The sequence below is a fragment of the Mchenga conophoros genome, linkage group LG14 (genome assembly GCF_057382185.1).
Source record: "Mchenga conophoros isolate Kocher_MC1m ecotype Shallow Benthic linkage group LG14, M_conophoros_male_GT1.1, whole genome shotgun sequence".
NCBI lineage: Eukaryota > Metazoa > Chordata > Actinopteri > Cichliformes > Cichlidae > Mchenga > Mchenga conophoros.
The window spans coordinates 40343372-40368436 of record NC_140539.1 but is presented as its reverse complement, the minus strand read 5'-3'; the positions used below and the strand labels follow the sequence as shown (position 1 = coordinate 40368436).

Sequence of the window (25065 nt, the reverse complement as noted above, 5' to 3'; positions counted from 1 at the left end):
AATGAAAAAGTCACATGACTGAGCAACTGGTTCAATCAAACCTTTATTTAAAAAAAACCCCCAAAACAAAAAAAAAAAAAAAGCATCAGCAACAGTTCAGGTCAGACGCTGCACACAACCCTGCAATCAAGCTGAACTGAGCATGTGCAAGAAACGCGTGAAAACAACAAGTAAGAAAAAGTTTTATCAAGACAGCAGATTGACCACATTAGTCCGGGGGCGGGGCTGTAGGGGGCGGGGCTGTGTGTGTGGGGGGCTGAGGTCTCAGTACTGGAAGCTTCTCTTGGTCTGGATGTCATCGAGGATCTGCTGCAGCTCCTCGTCCTCGAAGCGACCCTCCAAGCTGAAAACACAGAAAACTTTATTGACACAGCAACCGAACAACCACACAGACACACACACAGGTGTCGTCATGGAAACACAGCATCGTCACAGATCACTGACGCCACCTGCTGCTCTGCCGCCTCCTGCTGCCGGTTCTGCTCTGAAGTATCTGCAGAACTGAACCAGGACCAGCTCTGGACAGGAAACTGAATCTCTCTGCAGCTGTGTACCTGACTCCGTGGTATAATTCTCAAACACATACCCTAAAGCAGACGACTCGTAATCTGGAGAGGAAATGGCGTGTCACAAATTTAGAGGATCATCATTTAGCCTGGAGAAATAGTTTGCTGCTTTATAAGAAAGCCCTCCGCAAAGCCAGAACATCTTACTATTCATCACTGATTGAAGAAAATAAGAACAACCCCAGGTTTCTCTTCAGCACTGTAGCCAGGCTGACAAACAGTCAGAGCTCTTTTGAGCCAACCATCCCTTTAACGTTAACTAGTAATGACTTCATGAACTTCTTCACAAATAAAATTTTTATCATTAGAGAAAAAATTACCAGTAATCATCCCACAGATGTAATATTATCTACAGCTACTCTTAGTACCATTGATGTTAAGTTAGACTCTTTTTCTCCAACTGATCTTTCTGAGTTAACTTCAATAATTACTTCCTCCAAACCATCAACGTGTCTTTTAGACCCCATTCCTACAAAACTGCTCAAAGAAGTCCTGCCATTAATTAATGCTTCGATCTTAAATATGATCAACCTATCTCTAATGATCAGCTATGTACCACAGGCCTTCAAGCTGGCTGTAGTCGGTCTTGTGTCAGTGAAGTAAAAGACGGATTTAATGCGACAGGACCATTCAAACAGCAGTCGCTTTCTAAAACACCGGATACAGTGGATGCTAAAGTATTCGGCCCCCTTGAACTTTCCCACATTTTGTCACATTACAGCCACAAACATGAATCAGTTTTATTGGACTTCCAGGTGAAAGACCAACACAAAGTGGTGCACACGTGAGAAGTGGAACGAAAATCATACATGACTCCAAACATTTTTTTTACTAATAAACAACTGCAAAGTGGGGTGTGTGTAATTATTCAGCCCCCTTTGGTCTGAGTGCAGTCAGTTGCACATAGACGTTGCCTGATGAGTGCTAATGACTAAATAGATGCACCTGTGTGTAATCTAATGTCAGTACAGATACAGCTGCTCTGTGACGGCCTCAGAGGTTGTCTAAGAGAATATTGGGAGCAACAACACCATGAAGTCCAAAGAACACAGCAGACAGGTCAGGGATAAAGTTACTGAGACATTTAAAGCAGGCTTAGGCTACACAAAGATTTCCCAAACCTTGAACATCCCACGGAGCACTGTTCAAGCCATCATTCAGAAATGGAAGGAGTATGGCACAACTGTAAACCTACCAACACAAGGCCGTCCACCTAAACTCACAGCAGAACAAGGAGAGCGCTGATCAGAAATGCAGCCAAGAGGCCCATGGTGACTCTGGACGAGCTGCAGAGATCTACAGCTCAGGTGGGGAATCTGTCCATAGGACAACTATTAGTCGTGCACTGCACAAAGTTGGCCTTTATGGCAGAGTGGCAAGAAGAAAGCCATTGTTAACAGAAAACCATAAGAAGTCCCGTTTGCAGTTTGCCACAAGCCATGTGGGGGACACAGCAAACGTGGAAGAAGCTGCTCTGCTCAGATGAGACCAAAATGCAAAACGCTGTGTGTGAAAACTAACACTGCACATCACTCTGAACACACCATCCCCACTGTCAGATATGGTGGTGGCAGCATCATGCTCTGGGGGGGCTTCTCTTCAGCAGGGACAGGGAAGCTGGTCAGAGTTGATGGGAAGATGGATGGAGCCAAATACAGGGCAGTCTTGGAAGAAAACCTCTTGGAGTCTGCAAAAGACTTGAGAGTGGGGCGGAGCTTCACCTTCCAGCAGGACAACGACCCTAAACATGAAGCCAGGGCAACAATGGGATGGTTCAAAACCAAACATATCCATGTGTTAGACTGGCCCAGTCAAAGTCCAGATCTGAATCCAATCCAGAATCTGTGGCAAGATATGGAAACTGCTGTCCATCTAATCTGACTGAGCTGGAGCTGTTTTACAAAGAAGAATGGGCAAAGATTTCAGTCTGTAGATGTGCAAAGCTGGTAGAGACAGACCCTAAAAGACTGGCAGCTGGAGCTGCAGCAAAAGCTGGTTCTACAAAGTATCGACTCAGGGGCTGAATAATTACGCACACCCCACTTTGCAGTTGTTTATTAGTAAAAAAATGTTTGGAGTCATGTATGATTTTCGTTCCACTTCTCACGTGTGCACCACTTTGTGTTGGTCTTTCACCTGGAAGTCCAATAAAACTGATTCATGTTTGTGGCTGTAATGTGACAAAATGTGGGAAAGTTCAAGGGGGCGAATACTTTAGCATCCACTGTAGGTAAGTATCGGATTCAGTACCACATTCAAAAGTGACCCAGATTGGATTTGAAAATATTGGATTTGCTGTTCACACTGTCATTACCATGATCGGATACGGGTCGCAAAGGGTGAAAAAAAGTCAGATTTGATGTGCTTTCGCCTGCAGTGTGAACGTAGCTTTGTTATTCTGCAATAGACCTAGGATTCCCATGATGCACTGGGTTTTTCCTTTCCAGTCACCTTCCTCACTATGTATTAACAGACCTCTCTGCATTGAATCATATCTGTTATTAACCTCTGTCTCTCTTCCACAGCATGTCTTTATCCTGTCTTCCTTCTCTCACCCCAACCAATCACAGCAGATGGCCCCACCCCTATAAAGCTCCTTGAGGTGACTGTTGTTGTGATTTGGCGCTATATAAATAAAATTGAAATGAACTTTCAAAATAAAGCTGCAGGGCTGGTCAGGACTGTTTTTATGAAGTGTTTTACGTGGCCCGTGTGAGTGCAGCGTCACACGCAGTGCTCTGTTGTCCAGATCCTGTACAATAAAGTTCAGATTTGTCTCATGAAGCTGTTCCACTGTGCCAAAAATCATTATTTCAGTCATAAACTGATATAAAAAACTGGAGAGGTGGTCACAGGTTCATCCTGTGGGCTCAGACTAAAGCCAACTGTCTCACCCAGCTGACTCGCACAGCCAATCAGGATGAGCCTGTGCCTCCACCTCCACCTGCTTTTCAGTGATCTTTTATTTTTCATCTGAATCGTTAAGATTAAGACAGACACGTTCATTAAATCAGAAGTGTGAACAGGTAACACTTCCCGCCTGTGGAGGAAACACGACCCGTGTATTTAATGGTGGAACGGCAGGAAACGCATCACTCTCCGTGCCCTCGCCTAACTGGTTGTTGTTCCATGGGCTTAATCAGAACGGTCCCATTTGTCACTACCCGATCCGTACTGGAAACCCGATCGGTACCACGCATGTGTGAAAGGCGTCTACTTCATTTCACGATAGTTACAGGTCAGAGTATCTGTTGAGATGTTAACAATAAGTATCTCTTAAAACTTTTGCAATAATGAAACATTCAATACAATGTAGACAAAAACGAAAAATAAAAAGATAGTTACGGATCAGGACTCCCCGATGCTTACCGCGCATGTGCAGATGTTTTCTTCTTCTTCTGTTCGTTTAATGGCAGTTTACTGCCAGTGTACGAGGACACTGCCACCTGCTGACCGAGCGAATGAACCCTATTGTAAACTGAATTAGCGTCGTTACAAACGTGTGTTAAATTTGATTTAGTGATAATCGAGTGTGTTTATGCTCGTCTGTGAGGAGAGGATTGTTGGAAAAGTGATGATAATGTCCGCTGTCACTGTCAATTGTCAGTAAACACTTCATCTGGCTGATGAATCTTCACGTGACACATTACAAAGTCTGTATTATTAACTCTGTAATTAGGCGCCATTCTTCTTATTTTACGGCGCTGTTGTTCAATCGGGGGACGCTCTCTGTTGAGGAGAAAAGCATGAAGTTGTTTGTATACGGAGGTGTCCATTGTTTAAATGTCCGAAAAAGAGGCAGAGCTGTCGAGAAATGCTAGGAGCTAACTGGGCGCTAACCGTATCATATTAACTGTCACAGTGTTGGCAAAGAGAGAAAGTGACGTAAGATTTGTGCATGTGTGGTACCGATCGGGTTTCCGGTACGGATCAGGTAGCGACACCATCCATGTGATGGTCATGTGACCACGCCCCTCAGCTACAGAGTAAATGGTCTGTGTGCAACGACTTCCTACAGACACACGCAAGGAATTCTTAACAAACCCCACTCATGCTGTGACCACCCACCCACAGGTAGGGATGGGTATTGATAAGATTTTCACGATTCCGATTCCATTTTCGATTCGATTCTTTATCGATTCTCTTATCGATTCTTTTTAAAAAAGGAGAACACTAAGGTCGATTAGCTTAGAACTTTGTTTTATATCTTCTCTTTGAACAAGATAGAAATTTAGGAGTAACATGGCCTTACAAACCCAACAGTGAGATCTTAAGAGATCCAGCCTACGGCTCTTCAATGGGGTGTCACAGGGTCCCCGGGGAAAAAAATTGTAAATGTAAAATAATAAAATAAATATTCTTCTGTAGCAATAACAAAGTATAACATAAATTATTCTGTAGCAATTACACAAGAATATCCAGTAATGTCCCTGCCTACAATTAAACACATTCACTTACCGAAAATCATCTGCTGTGGCAAATGGGTGCAAGCCTTTGACCACAAACTGAGTCTCTGCTCGGTGACATTAGTCTATCCTGGCCTGAAAGGAGACGCTACGGGCAGACTGCAGCGAGAACTGCCAGCATCTGAGCCAGACTCTGTCTCATCATGGTCACCTAAACGCACAGTAATGGCAGGTTTGTAATAAGGCAGATCGCGCTAACATAATATGCACTGTTAGTTGATTATTTACGTGCCGCATTAACGGGAGAGGACGTGCAAACGTTACCGCTGCTGCTGGGTTGAGAGTCACGAGTCCGGAGTGGAATTAAAAACACGACGTTCATTTAAGGTCATCGCGTGTTTTGTGAGCAAATGCTTTTGCATATTCGTAGTGTTTCCTCCCTTAAATGAAGTATCTACTTTGCAAGTATTGCAAGTTGCCCTGTTGTCATCCGTTCTTGTAAAGTATAACCAAACTTTTTAGCGTTTGAGCCGCCATGTTTCCTGCCAGGTAAATGACACTCCGCAACGTGGTGACGTCATTCAGGGCGACTGGAATCGATAAGGGAATCGTTTGCAAAAATGGCAAACGATTCCAAGGAATTGAAACAGTGGGAACCGGTTCTCAACAAGAACCGGTTTTCGATACCCATCCCTACCCACAGGTGTGGTTTCTGGATTCCAAATGTTGTGGCCATTTTTGTTGAATGTTTATAAAATGCAGTTTGTATTCATTTTAGTTCTTTAAAGTTGTAAGAATATGCTGACCTAGTTTTGTTAAGTAAATTTGTAATTAATTTTTGGAAAAGTTCTTTGGAAAGTGATTGGTTTATTAGCTTATGGAGCCTCCCATTAATCAGGGGATTAAGAGCACCTGGAGGGGTGTGGTAAATGTTTTTGGTTTTTTGTTTGCCAAATGTCTGATGGGAAGACAGGACGGTTAGAAAATGATTTTTTGACCACTTTTGAAGTTGTTAAAGCAAATTAAGTTAACTTTCGTTTAAGTTGTAAGAAGTTATTTGGTTGATTTTTGTTTATAATTTTGCACGAAATAAACGCCATATGATTTTTAAACAATGGAGTCAGAAGTGCGTTCCAAAAGCAAACCTCCCGTTGCCACCCACGGCCTTTTCGGTGTTTGGAACATAAAAGGCCGTGACACCAAATGTTTCCACCTGCCGCATCCAACCGGTCACAGCAGATGGCCCCGCCCCTCCCTGAACCTGGTTCTGCCAGAGGTTTCTTCCTGTTAAAAGGGAGTTTTTCCTTCCCACTGTCGCCAAAGTGCTGCTCATAGGGGGTCAAATGATTGTTGAGTTTTTCGCTGTATGTATTATTGTAGGGTCGACCTTACAATATAAAGTGTCTTCAGGGAACTGTTGCTGTGATTTGGTGCTGTATAAATACAACTGAACTGAATTGAACCTGCCTATGTGTTTAACTCAGCTAGTTATGAACTGTGGAGCAGCTCCTGTACCTCAACACTGCAGCTGTCAGAGGCTTTTATTGTGAAGTTCCTGCTGTGACGTGGATCTGACTTACCTGGGGATCAGGGCTTTGGCCTCCTCTGCGGCTTCTGGACACAGGTTGGCCAAACTGGCGAGCTCGAACTTGTGGAGCTTCTTCTGCAGCAGGAGGCTGAAGACAAAAAGATGACAGGGGTCAGAACCGGATCGCCTCAGACCTGGGTAGGAGCCGGGGCGGGGGCGTACCTGCGCACGGCCGTGATGGTCTCGCGGTTCTTGAAGCGGCTGAAACGGGCCGTGTAGTTGAGGGTCTTCATGAAGACCTCGGACAACTCCTGCTCGTCCTCGGCGCTCTCGTTCTGCTGCTTTCTGTGCTCCAGCAACATGTGGACCTCCGAGTTCAGCAGCGTCTCCGCGTTCTCGAACTCTGAGGGGGAGGAGGAGGGGTTAACATCTGTCAATCACTCAGCTCAGAGAGGCTTTGAACCTTCAGCCGAACCCACAGACAGCAGCTCGGTCTGTGTACCCGCGTGCACCCACGGACCGCCCGCGCGTGTCTGTAGTTGTTCGAGAGTGCGTGCGCGCGCTGCAGGTACTCACCTTTTGGAAAGAGCAGCTGAGAAGCGTCCTCTTCAATATCACCAACATGCGGAGGAGCCGCGCCGCCTCCAGCCGCCATGTCGAGGAGCGTGAAGCCGCCCGGAGGGTGAGACACAGCTGCCCGGTCAAGCCTGGCAGCTCGGCAACAAAGCGCAGGTCAGGGGTGAAATCCCGGAGAGAACGGTCGGGGGGTAGAAAGCAGCGCCGCCGCTCCGGACCGCAAGAAAACAGCGAGAACTACTTCCGGGGCGCCCACAGTCACTTCCGCTCTTTGTGACGACATTAAAGAACATTATGAAAAACAGAAGGAGGGTGCAGTTTGTGCCAAAGAGATGACAATATAAAAAAAAATTACATAAAATTAGAGAATCAGGTCGACAGTTCATTTTCCTGTCTGGCAGGGATTCTTTCAAAGTAACAGTCTCTGCTAGCAGCGCCCTCCTGCGGACGGGAGCGGCAGCTTCGCACTGAGTGTCAGAGAATAGTTTTAAGCAGTTTAAAAAAAGATTATTTTGTTACATGAGTGCCGGAAGCCGCTGAACCCCGACAAAAAGAAACAGAACAGAATCTATCTCAGCGGTCGTAAAAGGGAGACTGCGTTGGCCGGGAATCGAACCCGGGTCAACTGCTTGGAAGGCAGCTATGCTAACCACTATACCACCAACGCCTGAAGGCAGTGGCGCTGTACCACAATAAAACACACGCAGCATCAGTATGACTCAATATGGCGTAACGTGACGGCTGTGACCTCACAGCAGGGAGGTCCTGGGTATCACAGAAACTCAGGAGAGGCTTCTCCAAGCACACCGGCCACAAAGTCAACAACCTAGTGTAGCTGTGCAGTACAGCGACGAGAGCTCAGACCTGGAGAAACCAAACAGCCACTTCATAATATCAGCTATCAATTTTATTTCTACAGCACAAAGTGCTTCACAAGTAGTTCATGAACAAGAGAAAATAGAAAAATAACACATGATATAAGGCAAACGCAACATATTTAACATAAAAACAAAACAAACACAAAACAAGCCTGATGGTGCTCAAACTGAACTTTGAGTTTCATCAAGCCAGTGTAAAAAACGTGAGTTTCAAGACGAGATTTGAAACACTGTATGGACTCTGAAGTACGAATATCAAGTGACAAGTGATTCCCAGTGTTGGGAAGGGTACATTTAAATGTATTCCACTACAGATTACAGAATACATGCCCCAAAATGTATTTTGTAATGTATTTGTAACTGAATACTTTGGATTACTTAATCTATTATCATGCTTTTTATAACTACATGAATGTCCTATTGCTGTGTGATTCATTACTGTTACTGAAGGTTACTCTCCACACCAACACCAACTAGATGTTTAAATCTTAATATAAATGAGTAACAGTAGGTGGACATTAGGTAAGGCTGCACTTTTTGCAGCGATCTCGTATAGAAAACTATTTCTGTATCAGTAATATGTTTTCTTTCTGTCTGTTAATAATCATGTGGAACTGCACATGATTATTTGCAGCTAGCAGGTTGTTAATGCTATCCATTAAAAACAGCATGTTAATACGTGGAGATCCTGAAAGCTGCTCCAAAAATGATCATTTTTTATTTGAAATATTTGTTCAGTTCTCCTCCAAACCCCAGCAGCTGTCTGTTGTAGGCTTTGATTGTTTACTAAAATAATAATAAAAGTGTTCTAACATCTCACTGATTTTATGTGTACTGTGTTTATTAAAAGAGATGAAGCTTGTGCTTCTGTCATGTAGTGATTATGCTTAACTGTATGATGCTTATTAGACATTATGAAACAGATGATACATGAAAGTGAATTTTGCCAAAGTGCTTAAGATGCTTTTTTAAATAATTTTTTATTTTTTTTATTTTTTTATTTTTTTCCTGTCCCATTTGGATCTTTAGTCGTCAGAATTGTTGTCTGAAGGCCAAGAAAGATGCCAAGTGGATTTACTTTAACTGGGTGTCAAAGTATTTAATACTTTGGGAGTAAGTAAAAGACTCATGAAATCAATTCAGACGCAGCTGGCTGTTCACCTGCATCTAAAGGTCAAAGGTCACTCTTTGAGGATGCCAGTGTTCACATGTTGGACAGAGAAGACAGACGGTTTGAAAGAGGAGTGAAAGAAGCATCTATGTCCACTGTGAACGACCATCTTTGAACAGAGGGCGGGGCTTACCACACCAACTGTCGGCCATCTGTAATCTGGTCGTCTTAACGCCCACTCACACCTTGGGTCAGTTGATCTCAGTAGGTCACATGATAGGGGGCAGGGTCTTTGAGTGGTGTCACCTGCTGATGACGACACACCCTTTTCACACCTTGGGTCATGTGATGAGCAGTGTTGGTCAAGTTACTTGAAAATAGTAATTAGTTACTAATTACTGATCACTTCTCTAAGAAAGTAATCCCATTACTTTACTTAATTTTCAAAAGTAATTAGTTACTTAGTTACTTTTTAAAAACATGATACACGACCTGAATACGTAATAAAGAACAGACCTTTCAGCCCAATTCTATTTTTCTCCATAATCCATCATATCAAACTGAATCAAATGAAAAAGTCTCTTTTTAAAAAACCCTGAAGGAAATTGGGTTAAGGCTGTGGGCCTTATGCCAGCGCCGTCTTACCCTTACACAAACATCACATGTGGAAGGCATGTCAGAGAAGTATAAATAATAATAATAGTAAATAATCATTCTGTACATCCTATAATTTTTAATCCTACAACTGTTTATAACTTGCATTTCTGTATAGCTGTATATCTCAGATTCAGAACAGGACACCGTGGGACACAGACGAACCAGCAACAGGCAGGAGAACTCACAGGGCTTAAATACACACACCAATAATCAGGGGATGAGAGACAGGAGGGCAACACGGCTGGGAGGAATCAGAGCTGACGGGACAGGGGAAACGTGAACTGAACACACTCACGTCAGACAGAGACCTTCACAATAAAACAGGAAACTGACAGAGAACCAGACAGGACACTGAACTTGACAGGCGGACTCATAAGTAGACACAATAACACCATGGACAGACAGAGGGAACAGAGAAGTGGGAGCAGGCAGGCAAAGAACAGAAACCTAACAAATGGCAAAATCACAACAGAATACACACTCGGAATGAACAAAAGCATAAGGAAACACAAAACACTGAGTCCACAGACTCAGGACCATGACAATAACCTTTCAAATGTCTTTTTTAGAGTTCTATGAAAATTTTAAGCTTGCAAAGAAAAGCGTCTGGACTTCTTTAAGTTTCCTTGAAGATGTTTCTCCTCTCATCCAAGAAGCTTCTGCAGTTCTAAGAGCAGTTGGTGGAGCGTCCCTTTTTCACATGACTGTAGCAGCACATGTACCAGTTGAGGCTTTTCCATTGGGACAAAGTCGTGCTGGTCAAAGTCGTCTTTCGTCTGAGGCCATTCATGGTGATGGCGTTTTGATGGGACCCTTTCTTTAAGTAGATGTCGGGGGACTTATTAAGTCAGTAACTGTATAATGACTGATGATGACGAGCCCAAAGATACTTACCTAGACTTTGATGGGTCCTAAATAAAAGACAGAAAAGATGCATGTAAATAAGACATTTAAAAAAGCATCTTGAGAAGCCTGAAAATATAAAGTCAGACCTTCTTTCTAAGTGAGACTCCAAATCCAGTGAATGCCTGTAACTGCCAGGTGTAAGACTTTCAGAACTGAGTGGACCTAAAAATAAAAACCCTTTATGTGTTAATACAGTTGTAAACAATTATTGGTAACACTTTATCACAAGAGGCTGTGATGTTTATCTTACCTTTCATATGTGAACTAAACTCTGCCTGTTAAAAGTATAAAAAGAGAGTTAAGCGACAATGCTTGGTGAAATTTGTAGAATAAAATCAAATGTATATATGAATAAGGAAAGCATGTTTATTTTACAGTATTTCTCATAGGACTTAGTTTGTTAAGAGATGGTGAATAAAACGCAAACAACATCTTCTTATAGGTTCAGCATTTTCAGCTACTTACATTTCTAGTGGTCCCGTGCTCTCTGCTGAAATCAAATGACATTAAATAACATGTCAGAAGAGCCTCCAGCATTTTCTGTGATAATCTTTCCAACCAGCAGATGGTGTCATCGCTACACTGTACAAACTGTGGGGTGTTGTTTTTGCTTTACACCATTATTGCAGGGAAAAAGTCACACTGGGTTATCGTCAACTCCAGCAGATCTCTGCTGCCTGCTCAAGGACCACTAGAACCTCTTCAAGGACTTCTTAAACCAGATCAAGGCCATGCATGTTCTCCTGAACCTCTCACAGCCTCCCCATAGAGATCAACAACCTAATCAAGGACCTCCATGACCACCTTTAAGACCTCTGCTACCCCCAAAAGAGTCTCTACCTCCTCCTCAAGGACCTTTCCTATTTTCTCCAGGACTCCCAAACTAAACTAACCATTACAACAGAGAATCCTGTTCTCTGATTGGCTGTCAGCTGTCTATTAAAGACAGAGTCCAGGTAAACCAGTTAAACCTTATATATAAACTACAGCACTACAGGACTGCCTGGAACCTCCTCAATGACCTCTGATGAGTCCTGAAGGACTCACCTCTGGAAACTCTCCAAAGAAAAAACTATGCAGAGAGACAACAGACAATGTAGTTTAGCTTTGTACAATTCGATCTATGAATATGTCACTGATTTCTCCTCACATTTAAACATTTACATTGAATAATACATTATATATGAACATTTTCTGTATGATATAAATCACAGCTCTGTGATGTAAAACATCATCTGACAGTTTCATTTTGTTTTGTAATTTTTAAAAGTTTAAATGATGATATTACTTTTCTCATAAAGAGGTAAAGGAAAACAAAAATGTGATCTGGTCAATGAAAACACATCACCAAGATCTGAAAATATTTAACCACGTCTCCTGAGAAAAATAAGAAACATGATCATGCTTTGAAAACTGACAGAGAAAAAAAAATAAAACAGATCAATTCTCATAAAATGTCTAATAATAAATGAATGAATAAAAATAAAATGTGTTTTCATTGGTTGTCAGTATTTTATGTAAAATATAAAACCAATGTAATCCAGTTTGCCTCAATATATTATACATTTTGCTTTACTTTGAAATGTATGTATATAATATAAGTATATGTATGTATTATGAACTTTATGGTACATTTATGACCATATGTCAGGTCAAATCTTATTTTAATTTTACACTACATTTTATTATTTCTTTTTCTTCAACATTTAATTTTCTTTCTTCAGTTTTTTTGATAACTAAAATAGAAATAAAATGGAGCTAAAGATCCCTCTGACACTCATTTTTCACTTCATATTGTTATCGTGTGATCTCATTGTGTTGTGTTTGTGTTTATTTGATCTCAATTATCTATTCTATCTAAATTTTTAGGCAATTGTATCTTTTTATCTGCACCATCACTCAAGAAGCTGTTAAATGGTGTTTCACTGTTTTGGAAACAATGACAAAAAGTTCTGTTCTATTCTATAATGTCATTTCTACCAGTAGAAGAAAACAGAAAACTCTAATGTCTCTACTAAACCTCAGTGTCATCTGACATAAATCAAACAACTGGAGGAAGTTACATTTTAGGAAAGACACAATGTTCATTTAAAAGTTTATAACTTTTACAGGATCTTTCTGAAGCTGTTTTATCCTCATTTGTTACTTTATTTTGTGATTTTCCAACTTTTCCAGAGAGGGGCTCTGTAACAGTGTTTTACCTGCAGTAGAAGTCAGATCCAACCATCCTGCTCTTTGTGTTTTCTTCTCTTCTGTTCCTGAAGGGGTGAGTCCAAATCACACAAACAGGTGTCTCTCTCTCTCTCTGTGTGCCTGTGGCCCCGCCCCTCCCTGACCTGCCAGTCCCAGCTTGTCCTCCTTGCAGAACAACAGCGCCCTCTGTTGTTCTGCAAGCAGGTGGTGCATCATTTAGTTCAGGGGCTCAAAAAACTTTTTGATAACAAACCACAGAATTAAACATTGAGCATTATAAATTATTTATGTATATGCAGTTTTTCTATAGTTTTATACTTTGTGCCTTTCTTTTCTCCTTTAATCCTCTTGCTTTTTATTCATTCGTTTCCTTATTTATGTCTGAACTCTGGGGGTCAAAGATAAATGTCATTTTGATATTCTATATGTTCTGAACACATAACAGGTTTGACAATAAAGGTAACTTTAACTCTTTTGACCTTTAATTATTCCTCCTCTGTATAAATTTCAGTGTGTAACTATTCCTGAGCTTTGAGAAAATTCAGACAAAATTTACATCAAAATCTGTGGTTCAGTTAGGAATAGTGTTCAGTGTTATTCAATGTGATATAATTGCTCTAACTGAAAAACCAACAGAACAAAAGTGTTTATACGAGGTCTGATACTGAATTGCTCAAACGTAATGTGTACAAAAGCTGTGAAATTGTTCACTTGTGTGAATCACGTTTAAGGCCGATGTGAACAGTTCATAACTAAAAGTAAAGATGGTCGACAAATACCTCCATAAATGATCAATATTTGCAACGTTATTCAGAACAAAATGCAGTCTGTTGAAAAGAGTAAACTCTGTGGGTTTGTGTAATTCAGCAGCTAATTCAGAAGGTTTGTTATATCTGGCTCCAGCAGCTGCACATGTCGATTGTGGGTTTGTCACATTTAAAATGCCTTTAAATATAAATGTAATAAAAATAATAAAATGTACAATAGGAAAAGTTACTGAGGTGAAAATCCGTGAGAAAGTCTCAGAGAGGTTTAAGCTGAAGCGACAGACTAATTAAAAATTCCTCAAACCGAGATGGATTTAATGTGAACAGCTGTTGTAAATATTTTGTTTTTTAAAACCAATGACCCACAGAAAGTATGATCATTAGTTTGTCCTCGCAGGCTTTGTGATATTATCCTCACAAAATATTTGTTTTCGCCAAACTGTAAAAATGAAATGAAATGTCTTTAAAAAATGTGTTTATTTGGCATTATCTTTATTATTGTTTGAATAAATGCATCGTACAAAGTACAAATATAGAATTTTAATTTGGTCATTTTACACTGTTTCACTACAGAATTGCTTTTTAAGCCTGAAACACAATGAATTGATAGATATTAAACTATATTTACAACAAAAATGAAATCAAAATGGAAGACTACTGTTATCTTCATGTGATGGTACAAAGCCTCAGAATAACTCAGGCTTATCGTCCGACAGTTGTCTGGTTATTATGTGGAATTCAGTGATTGAGCAACTGATGAAGAAATAAAGTTAATAGAGTTTTCTGTCTCATTCATTAGCTACATATGTTTCAGTGATAATATTAATGACGTTTGTGACAGCTGTTGTCGTTGTTTATTGGTTGGTCAGTCACTTCCAGTGAAACCGTGGCTCGGTTCCGTAAACTCTCCCTGAGGGCCAAACGCATGTACTCAAGTGGAGTGTCAACAGGGGCTTCATTGTGTGCCAGAGTTGTGCTTTTTCCACTAACACGTTGGCTCTTCACCTGGACCTGCAGGTTGTAATACTGCTGATTACTCCTGTTAAACAGACCCTGTAGGTCAATGCGAAGGTTTCTTGATGTAACCAAGTTGGACCTGGCCTGTTGGCCCAGGCCCCGGCCGTCCCATTCATTAATTAATTTGAATGCTTCGGCACGGTAATTATGAGAGTCTGCGATGGTTTGGTGATTTTCTACTGCTTCGAACATGGTCACTCTCCTCCTGCTGTTGTCCTCCCGAGTACAGATCAGCTGTGGTGGGTTAGTTTGATTGGGTTTCTTGGGTTGCCGTTTGGTGCGGTGTGGCACAGAATACCTGCACTCTCCAGGAGAGATGACTCCACAGTAATCCCAGTTATTGTTGTCTGTTGTGTAGCACCAGTTATATCCCTTGCCATGGTCTCCACAATTGTGATCTGAGCGACAAGGCACACCTCTGTAGGTGACGTCTGGCGCAGGTGAGCAGTAGTCCCAGCTGCCATGAATGTGGCACCAGAAGTAGCGAGAATACTGGCAGTCATCAGTGCAGCGTTTTCGGGATATGGTGTCATGAATCACTGCCTTTGGCTCCACTCGTCCACACTTGTCCCAGCCTCCTTTGTCCAAATAGCACCAGTGGTAATCTCGTCCATGTGTGTCACAGGGATGGTCTTGGCGACAGGCGTTGCCTTTGTAATCAACGTTTTTTCTTGGTGAGCAGTAATCCCACCCCTTTGTGGAATGGCACCAGTAGTAGTTCTTACCGCGCGTTTCACAGCTATCATAACACGGCATACCATATGTTAAGGTGTAATGGTTTAAGTCCTCTATCACATCTCCACAGTATCCCAAACCCGAGGCTGTTTCACACTGGTAGTAGCCATTGTCGTGCTGCTCACAGCAATAAAAGCACACGTTTCCCTTGTAGTCCACCCCACTCATTGGTGAACAGTACTGTAGTTCTTCTGTGCCATCTGTCTTGTGTACTGTGCACTGGTATGTCTGCAATAAGCCCTGAGGATGACAGTCGTCGGTGCATTTTATCCCATGGTGGCTGTAGAATGTTTTTCCAGAGGTGGACCATGGAGAGACGCAAAGGACAAGAGTGAGGAAGAGTGAGGGGAGTCTCCTTTGATCCTTCATTTTAGCTCTGTAGAGGACGAGAGAGAGGAGAACAACTCTTTACAATCATACATCAGTAAGAGCAGGAAACACAACACCAAACTGACGTATGTCTGCTCATATTGTTGGGCTTTGTTACAGTGAGACGCTGATGGTAGTTTGGGTTGCGATCATGGACCCTCTGGGCTCTATCCTGGCCATCTGTGGCCACTTCACTTTTCTTTTTTCAACCATTTTCGTTCTGTTAATGCCAGTGGAATGAAACTTCCCAAAGGTGTGTATTTTTTTCAGATTTTTTAATTTTCAACATCAGCTCCTTAATAATGTCAATAATATTCACTATACACCAAATTGTTCCTCTTGACTCTATCGTGGCCATTTGTGGCCAATTGAAACCCATTATAACCACCTTTTTTGATTCCTTGTTACTGACAGTACTATATCATGCGATTTAGGTAAAATTGCTTTCATTCTAAACTCAACACATGAAAATTGTAGTTTTTAATGTTTTTTACCAAATGACATCATTTACCCATTTTTGGCCAAACAAGCGATTTCATGTAATATTCAGAGTTTCTAGTAGCGGCCTTTGATGGCCTACCACACTCCAATGGACCAAAATAATGACACAATTTTGACATAGGTTTGATCTTAAGGATCTAATAGTTTGTGTTTGTGCATGACATTGCAGCACAAACATGTATTTGCAAGATAGACTGGAATAAATTCAAACATTACATAGGCTGCAGTGAATTTCTGTGGATGCAGGCTGTTGAGCTTTGAGCTTCCCAGTCAAACTCAGCTTTGAAGCACATGTTAAAAGCACTTTTACTCTTGTATTTTTCATAAAAAGAGACCACACCCAAAATACCAACTCTAGAAACAAAAACAAAAACAACCCAATCACAGGACATTTTGCAGAGTTCAAACCTGCAGCTGCAGCTGGAGCACAAACAACAACAAACACTGCAAACGTGTCCTGGAGTTTCTGCAGGTGCAGACAGAGCTACTGCTGTAAGTCAGCCTAACAGCTTCCAGATCATTTATTCTGGCTGTATGGCAAGAAGGTCATCACTGCTTCAAGCACTGTCTGTGTGATCTGGTCAGAGAGCAAGGACAGCAGCAGTCCTCTGCCCTTGAAGAAAAGACATCTGCCCAAGATGAAGAAACTTCCTCTCCAAAGATGATGAGTACTAGCCAGTGCCTGAATCCTCTTCTTTGGGGGAGGATTGGGGTTGGGGGGCATGGAGGTGGAGGCCGAGCAGCTGATGGAAAAGAACATAGGAGCATTTTCTGAGACCGAGGAGAGTGACCGAGTGGATCCCTCATGAAAGGAAAACCATGTGGGTCCCACCACTGAAGAGAGACTGCTCTACATCCAGTACCCACTGGTATCAAACCAGGGCTCAGCCTGTATGCAGTTCCCTGCATTAGCAGCCTGAGATCTACTTTTGACGTTTTTATAACAAAGGAGATCTTTTAGCTGCTGTGCACCCTTACAAAGCTGCACGGGAGGCCAAGCTGTGAGGACTGGAGGATCATAGATGAAGTGGAGATGTGAGCCTAAACCAGAATAAAGCAATACATAGCATGTTGGATGACAACACTGGAAGTTCTCAGGAAGTAAAAAAGGGAACAGGGTTCAGACTCCAACTGACGGAGGAGCTCCGAGGACAACGTCTTTCCTTCGGGCACCTTGGTAGAGGAACTCCTCAGATGAAAACTGGCACAGGGGAAACAACCCAGAGCTTCCTCCCCAGCTCCTTCAGTTGCAACAGAGGAAGATTTTGTTGTCTGTCTTTGGCTTCAATAAAACTTCCACAGCAATATCCCACATGCCAAAGCAACAGAGGAATGTGCTTCTTTTGACAGCAACACACAAGGAACCAGCAGTCGATGATGGGGAATAAAGGATGCGTGAGAGCAAGAAGCAATCCTGGACTACAATAGGCACAAATACTGCTTGGATAACTTAGAGAGGATGTTGGCACCTCGAGTTGCAGAAGGAAAACTAACTGATGGCTGCTGGCTCTTCTCTCCAATCTCCTGGATGTCTTGGGATACGATGCCTTTGTCCCACCGGAAACAACTTCACTGAAGTGGGGGAGTGCTCTACAACCTACAGATGAAGAGTGATCCTGGGAGAGCTGGGACACATGCTGGTGACCTCAACAACTGCAAGACACCCATGTCCCTCAGCCACTTCTGCCATTGATCTCAAGATACAGTAGTCTGACCCAGAGTGTGACCCACACCCCACCAACGAAATGAGAAGAAGGTGCAAAAGGGGCACCTGCAGGACTGGAACAGCAGCCCCTTGCACCAGGTGCAGAAAGTGTGCCTACAACAACCACTCTACTGTGGTTAGTACATCGTGCTGCTAATGAGGATGCACGCAGAAGCACACACATACTGGAATATAAATTTTCTTGGTCATTTCAGGGGTTATTTGGTCATTAAATTGCCTTTCTGGCCACTAACACACCATGTGTGATATTCTCTTTGGCCATTCATTCCCCCCCAAAGAAAAAATTAATAAATAAATAAATGAAGTAAAAATAAATCATTGTTACAGTTACTGTTACTGACCTGCAATGACAGTAAAAAATATTAGGTTTCACCATTCATATGCTAAAAAATGTGAACTTTATTACTATTTCCCCCCAAAAGCGTAGCAATAACACATAATCTGACTGGTATTCAAAGGGTATAATATCTGAATTTGAATTATATTTTGGTTTTCATGACTAGGACTGGTGCTAATTTAAAAAATCAAGTCAATGAAAGTAGAAAAATGTTTTAATATATATTAATTTTATAGTATTTTGTAAATGTAAACAGGGGGTGGCCATTTTTGGCCACGAACAAGCTGAGAGGGATTTTTTTTTGTTTTTCTGTCACTGCACAAAAAAACAAAGATACATAAAACTCATTGATACTTTATTGCTATTCATCTAACCTCCATCATGGTTAGAAAATAAATCAGTTTGCATGTATTATTTAGAAAGAAATGGGGATTTTATGCTTTTATCCCCATGTAAATCATTAAAATTATGTGATTTAACTGGTATTTAAAGGGTTAAAATTCTGAATTTGAATGAAATTTTGATTTTCATGAACAGCACTGGTGCTAATCTAAAAAAATCAAGTAAAAAAAAAAGTGGAAATTTTTCTTAATATATATGAATTTTATAGTATTTTGTAAATGTAAACAGGGGGTGGCCATTTTTGGCCACGAACAGACTGAGAGGGAGTTTTTATGTTTTTGCTCTCCCTGCACAAAAATAACAATGCATTATAATCAATGTTGATGTGAATCAATTACATGCCCCAGACTCTACTATTAACAATACAAGAAATTTCAGTAGCAATGTAATTATATAAAATTGCGAGATTTGAGGTTGTCTTCCAGCTGGTGCAGTGGACAAACAAACTGGTGTTTAAAGGGTTAAAAATTTAAAAAGTAATAATTATTTTATATTTATGAAAAGAACTGAAGTTACTTAAAAGCTTTATGCAGAAAAAATGGCAAAAAAACATAAAGATAATAAAAATTACAGACCTAATCTGTTGGTGGCCACGAACAAGCTGAAAGGGTGGTGATTTTGAACCAACCCAGAGGGTCAAAGAAACAGTGACTACTAGAATCAAACAATCTCCTTCTGACACTGTTCAATGATCTCTAAAATCTGGAAACATCTGTGTTATCATTAGTTTTTTTTAATTACACCATGTTACATATTTATGAACTTAAGTAAATCAAATGCATCACTCTAGGAATGGACATGTTTAATGTTGAGTATTAGCTTTATACAACAGTAAAATAACTACAGTATCCTTTACTGTTAAATCTATGCAAGATGATGAATTCTGTTGCTTTGAGTAAATAATTTGGGTTAAATTTGTATCCATGCATCTATTAGCTATTAGTGTTAGTTAATCTCTGAAATCCAATGATCTCAGCTTAGAGGGAAAAACACCAACTTACAGTTGCTGCATCTGCTGCATCTGCTGCATCGTCTGCAGTCTGCTGTTTGAGGCTGACGTTCTTTATACACATGGTGTTTGCCTCAAATCTTGGGCTGAATCATTTTGGAAGACCTTGTACTCTGTTAATACAGAACAGAGGGCCTTCTTCAAACACAGTGGTCAATGTTTCTGTTTGCTTGACAGTAAATTACTGCTAAGTGTTTCTGGTAAGACCATATAGATCCACTGATCAGCCACAACTTTAAACCACTGACGGGGCTGTGGCCCCCCCACACCCTCTAGCAGATCATTACATGAAGGAACCTTTTAAAAAACAAGCGCGTCCATGCTCACAGGTGTACACACGGGTGATCACACCCACAAACTACACCCTTTTTGGCTCCTACCTCAAAGCACACTGTGTTCTGTTGATCTTATGTGCTGCACAATAATGTTTAATATTTAGTATTTACTGTCATATTCCCATATATCATTGTGATGTTGTTTATTCTATTACTCTTGTTCTCTTCTGCTTGTTTTCTTTTTTCTTTCTCAGCAGGTGATCCAGGTGATCGATAGATGCATTTTTTTTTCTGCCCATTCTGTTGGTTTTTGTCTTTTGCCCTTCTCCCCCGTCCCTCTTCTCAGCTGTTTCTCTTTCCTCCAGTCAAGTCTGTCCCGTATTCAGTAAGTGAAAATAAAATAAACAATAAAAGGTGAATCAAATGGACCATTACGGCAAGGCTGGGATGGTCTGTTTGGTAAAGTAAATCCGTTGGGCATCTTTCTTTGCCTTTAGACAATAATTCTGATGCAAAAGAGCCAAACGGGACAGGCCAAAAAAAAAAAATAAAAAAAAAATAAAAAAATAAAAAAAATTAAATTAAATTAAAAAAAAAAAAAAGAAAAAAAAAAGGAAGACCTTGTACTCTGTTAATACAGAACAGAGGGCCTTCTTCAAACACAGTGGTCAATGTTTCTGTTTGCTTGACAGTAAATTACTGCTAAGTGTTTCTGGTAAGACCATATAGATCCACTGATCAGCCTCAACTTTAAACCACTGACATGTGAGGTGAATGACACTGATCATTTGGATCCAGTCCAATGTTGTGCTGGGAAACCTTGGCTCCTTCATCCATCTCCATCTTTGGCATGTACCACCCACATAAACACTGTTGGAGACCAAACACACACACATTGTTTCTATGTATGTTCACATTTTACTTGTTTTTAAGGACACCTGAGTCTTTAGGATTTCAGTGGTCATCGACGTCTGCTTGACACAAACAGACCAAACATCCTCAGTCCTCCATCAATGTGAGGAAGATCAGACACACAAATGAAATAAGACAAAAGGTTGCTGACAATGTGCTCAACAAAAACACCTCCTGGAGTCTGCCATGTTGATTTCTCTGCTGATATGCATAATGTGGAAGACAGTTAAATTAGTTTTTGGATTTTGATGCTGTCAACAGCACATTTGGTAGACTGTACTTTAGGACTAAGCTGCACAATTCTACTGTAAATGTGTAAGATTGTCACTAAGGGCTTAACAGAAAATGTATTCATTAAGGATTTGACAATTATCATAAATATTTTGAGTCTGTGTTTGGAAAAAGGCAGACCCAAACATTCAGACCCTGAGCCATAGCGAGCACCACAACAAAACCACCTACCTCAAAACCTGGTACACAGAACTTGATAGCAAGTTTTCAGATTTTACCTGATCTGACTTACTGGAAACTGAAGATGATCCTTCAGTTTAATGCAACATGGAGTTCATTGTTAATGCATTTATTAAAAAACATCAAGACTCAACTCAAACCAAACAAAAAGAAATTCAGGCTGAAAAATCCTTCAGATTCCTTCAATACAAATCAAAGAGCTCAAAAAAGAAGAGAGAGAAAAGAGACAGCATCTGTAGGAGGAATAATACTCAGAATGATATCATACTGGAACAAATAATCAGGCAATCATTTTCACAGCCACCAGGTGGCAACATTTCCTCTTCTCCACTACAGATTTCCTGTTTGTTATTTCGTCTTTAATGTGTCCATCTTTCTTCATCACATAAATGAATCATTAAATATTTTACGTAGAAGACAAAGACAAAGAACGAGATCGCGGATACAAGCGGCGGAAATGAGCTTCCTCCGAAGGGTGGCTGGCCTCTCCCTTAGAGATAGGGTGAGAAGTTCGGCCATCCGGGAGGGGCTCAGAGTAGAAACGCTGCTGCTCCACATCGAAAGGAGCCAGCTGAGGTGGTTCGGGCATCTGACAAGGATGGCCCCTGGGCGCCTCCTGGGTGAGGTGTTCCAGGCATGTCCCACCGGGAGGAGGCCCCGGGGCAGACCCAGGACACGCTGGAGAGATTATATCTCTCGGCTGGCCTGGGAACGCCTTGGTGTTCCCCCGGACAAGCTGGAGGAGGTGGCTGGGGAGAGGGAGGTCTGGGCCTCTTTGCTCAGGCTGCTGCCCCCGCGACCCGGCCTCGGATAAAGCGGATGAAGATGGATGGATGGAAGACAAAGACCATTTAAAACTGAGACATTAGAATTACAGAAATATAAACCAGAGCTCTCTGTGCTTTAGATGGAGCTAAATACAAAATACATCAACATGAAAGAACAGATCAGCCTGTAAACTGACAGCTAAATACAACCTGGAATACAAAGACCATTTTTAGAAACTGATAGTTATTCTAAGAATGTCCACTAGATGGAGCCAAGTCCTTCGGAGCTGGTTTACCGAGTCTGTTAACTCTCATCGCTCTGTGTTTAACCCATTCAGAACCTGCTGATGAAGTTCATTCATGTGCACATATCATTGAATCATTAATGACTGAAGACTACACACAAGACAAAGTAAAACAATCATGGAACTTGGCCTCACCAGCAGCCGTGGACCCAAAAGAAAATCACACAAAAAGAAAATCACTACAGCCCACCCGGTGCTGTACAAAAGAAAGTGTGAAAACGACCCACCACCTGAGGTCCCAGGGCCACTGGCTCGTCCTCCTTTCACTGAAATACAACACAGAAAAATATGTTAAAAGAATAAAAGGACACTGAGCGTCAGGCTCGCTACCAGTGTTGGTCAAGTTACTTGAAAAAAGTAATCAGTAACTAATTACTGATTACTTCCCCAAAAAAGTAATCCCGTTACTTTACTGATTACTTATTTTCAAAAGTAATTAATTACTTACCGTATTTTCACAACTATAAGGCGCACTTAAAAGTCTTAGATTTTCTTCAAAAAGTGCGGCGCGCCCTATAGCGCAGTGCGCCCTGTGTGTTGTAAGGAGGACGTAGTAGAGAACACCATGAGAACGTTAAAGGGTGAAGTGGACCTCAAGGACCTTTCCTATTTTCTCCAGGACTCCCAAACTAAACTAACCATTACAACAGAGAATCCTGTTCTCTGATTGGCTGTCAGCTGTCTATTAAAGACAGAGTCCAGGTAAACCAGTTAAACCTTATATATAAACTACAGCACTACAGGACTGCCTGGAACCTCCTCAATGACCTCTGATGAGTCCTGAAGGACTCACCTCTGGAAACTCTCCAAAGAAAAAACTATGCAGAGAGACAACAGACAATGTAGTTTAGCTTTGTACAATTCGATCTATGAATATGTCACTGATTTCTCCTCACATTTAAACATTTACATTGAATAATACATTATATATGAACATTTTCTGTATGATATAAATCACAGCTCTGTGATGTAAAACATCATCTGACAGTTTCATTTTGTTTTGTAATTTTTAAAAGTTTAAATGATGATATTACTTTTCTCATAAAGAGGTAAAGGAAAACAAAAATGTGATCTGGTCAATGAAAACACATCACCAAGATCTGAAAATATTTAACCACGTCTCCTGAGAAAAATAAGAAACATGATCATGCTTTGAAAACTGACAGAGAAAAAAAAATAAAACAGATCAATTCTCATAAAATGTCTAATAATAAATGAATGAATAAAAATAAAATGTGTTTTCATTGGTTGTCAGTATTTTATGTAAAATATAAAACCAATGTAATCCAGTTTGCCTCAATATATTATACATTTTGCTTTACTTTGAAATGTATGTATATAATATAAGTATATGTATGTATTATGAACTTTATGGTACATTTATGACCATATGTCAGGTCAAATCTTATTTTAATTTTACACTACATTTTATTATTTCTTTTTCTTCAACATTTAATTTTCTTTCTTCAGTTTTTTTGATAACTAAAATAGAAATAAAATGGAGCTAAAGATCCCTCTGACACTCATTTTTCACTTTATATTGTTATCGTGTGATCTCATTGTGTTGTGTTTGTGTTTATTTGATCTCAATTATCTATTCTATCTAAATTTTTAGGCAATTGTATCTTTTTATCTGCACCATCACTCAAGAAGCTGTTAAATGGTGTTTCACTGTTTTGGAAACAATGACAAAAAGTTCTGTTCTATTCTATAATGTCATTTCTACCAGTAGAAGAAAACAGAAAACTCTAATGTCTCTACTAAACCTCAGTGTCATCTGACATAAATCAAACAACTGGAGGAAGTTACATTTTAGGAAAGACACAATGTTCATTTAAAAGTTTATAACTTTTACAGGATCTTTCTGAAGCTGTTTTATCCTCATTTGTTACTTTATTTTGTGATTTTCCAACTTTTCCAGAGAGGGGCTCTGTAACAGTGTTTTACCTGCAGTAGAAGTCAGATCCAACCATCCTGCTCTTTGTGTTTTCTTCTCTTCTATTCCTGAAGGGGTGAGTCCAAATCACACAAACAGGTGTCTCTCTCTCTCTGTGTGCCTGTGGCCCCGCCCCTCCCTGACCTGCCAGTCCCAGCTTGTCCTCCTTGCAGAACAACAGCGCCCTCTGTTGTTCTGCAAGCAGGTGGTGCATCATTTAGTTCAGGGGCTCAAAAAACTTTTTGATAACAAACCACAGAATTAAACATTGAGCATTATAAATTATTTATGTATATGCAGTTTTTCTATAGTTTTATACTTTGTGCCTTTCTTTTCTCCTTTAATCCTCTTGCTTTTTATTCATTCGTTTCCTTATTTATGTCTGAACTCTGGGGGTCAAAGATAAATGTCATTTTGATATTCTATATGTTCTGAACACATAACAGGTTTGACAATAAAGGTAACTTTAACTCTTTTGACCTTTAATTATTCCTCCTCTGTGTAAATTTCAGTGTGTAACTATTCCTGAACTTTGAGAAAATTCAGACAAAATTTACATCAAAATCTGTGGTTCAGTTAGGAATAGTGTTCAGTGTTATTCAATGTGATATAATTGCTCTAACTGAAAAACCAACAGAACAAAAGTGTTTTTAGGAGGTCTGATACTGAATTGCTCAAACGTAATGTGTACAAAAGCTGTGAAATTGTTCACTTC

General features: G+C 40.6%; 2 protein-coding genes, 1 long non-coding RNA gene and 1 other non-coding gene across 4 annotated transcripts; all 4 read right to left on the bottom strand.

The window, feature by feature from the left end:
* Nucleotides 1-27: 27 nt before the first annotated feature.
* Nucleotides 28-7334, bottom strand: polr2d (RNA polymerase II subunit D). The gene is made up of 4 exons (XM_085244551.1): nucleotides 7077-7334; nucleotides 6723-6903; nucleotides 6553-6648; nucleotides 28-343 (listed from the first exon to the last, which is right to left on the bottom strand). The coding sequence occupies exons 1-4, from the start codon at nucleotides 7153-7155 to the stop codon at nucleotides 265-267; spliced, it is 435 nt and encodes a 144-aa protein (XP_085100677.1). The 5' UTR covers nucleotides 7156-7334; the 3' UTR covers nucleotides 28-264.
* A 337-nt stretch (nucleotides 7335-7671) lies between these two features.
* Nucleotides 7672-7743, bottom strand: trnag-ucc (transfer RNA glycine (anticodon UCC)). Its single transcript has one exon. It is a non-coding gene; the product is annotated as a tRNA-Gly (tRNA).
* A 2703-nt stretch (nucleotides 7744-10446) lies between these two features.
* LOC146560452 (uncharacterized) lies at nucleotides 10447-11118 on the bottom strand. Its single transcript, XR_014888224.1, has 5 exons — nucleotides 11094-11118; nucleotides 10879-10903; nucleotides 10715-10790; nucleotides 10617-10633; nucleotides 10447-10539 (listed from the first exon to the last, which is right to left on the bottom strand). It is a non-coding gene; the product is annotated as an uncharacterized LOC146560452 (long non-coding RNA).
* Nucleotides 11119-14258: 3140 nt separating this feature from the next.
* LOC146560451 (uncharacterized) lies at nucleotides 14259-19696 on the bottom strand. Its single transcript, XM_085245238.1, has 2 exons — nucleotides 19677-19696; nucleotides 14259-15716 (listed from the first exon to the last, which is right to left on the bottom strand). Exons 1-2 carry the CDS (start codon nucleotides 19694-19696, stop codon nucleotides 14411-14413), a joined length of 1326 nt encoding a protein of 441 aa, XP_085101364.1. The 3' UTR covers nucleotides 14259-14410.
* Nucleotides 19697-25065: the final 5369 nt, after the last annotated feature.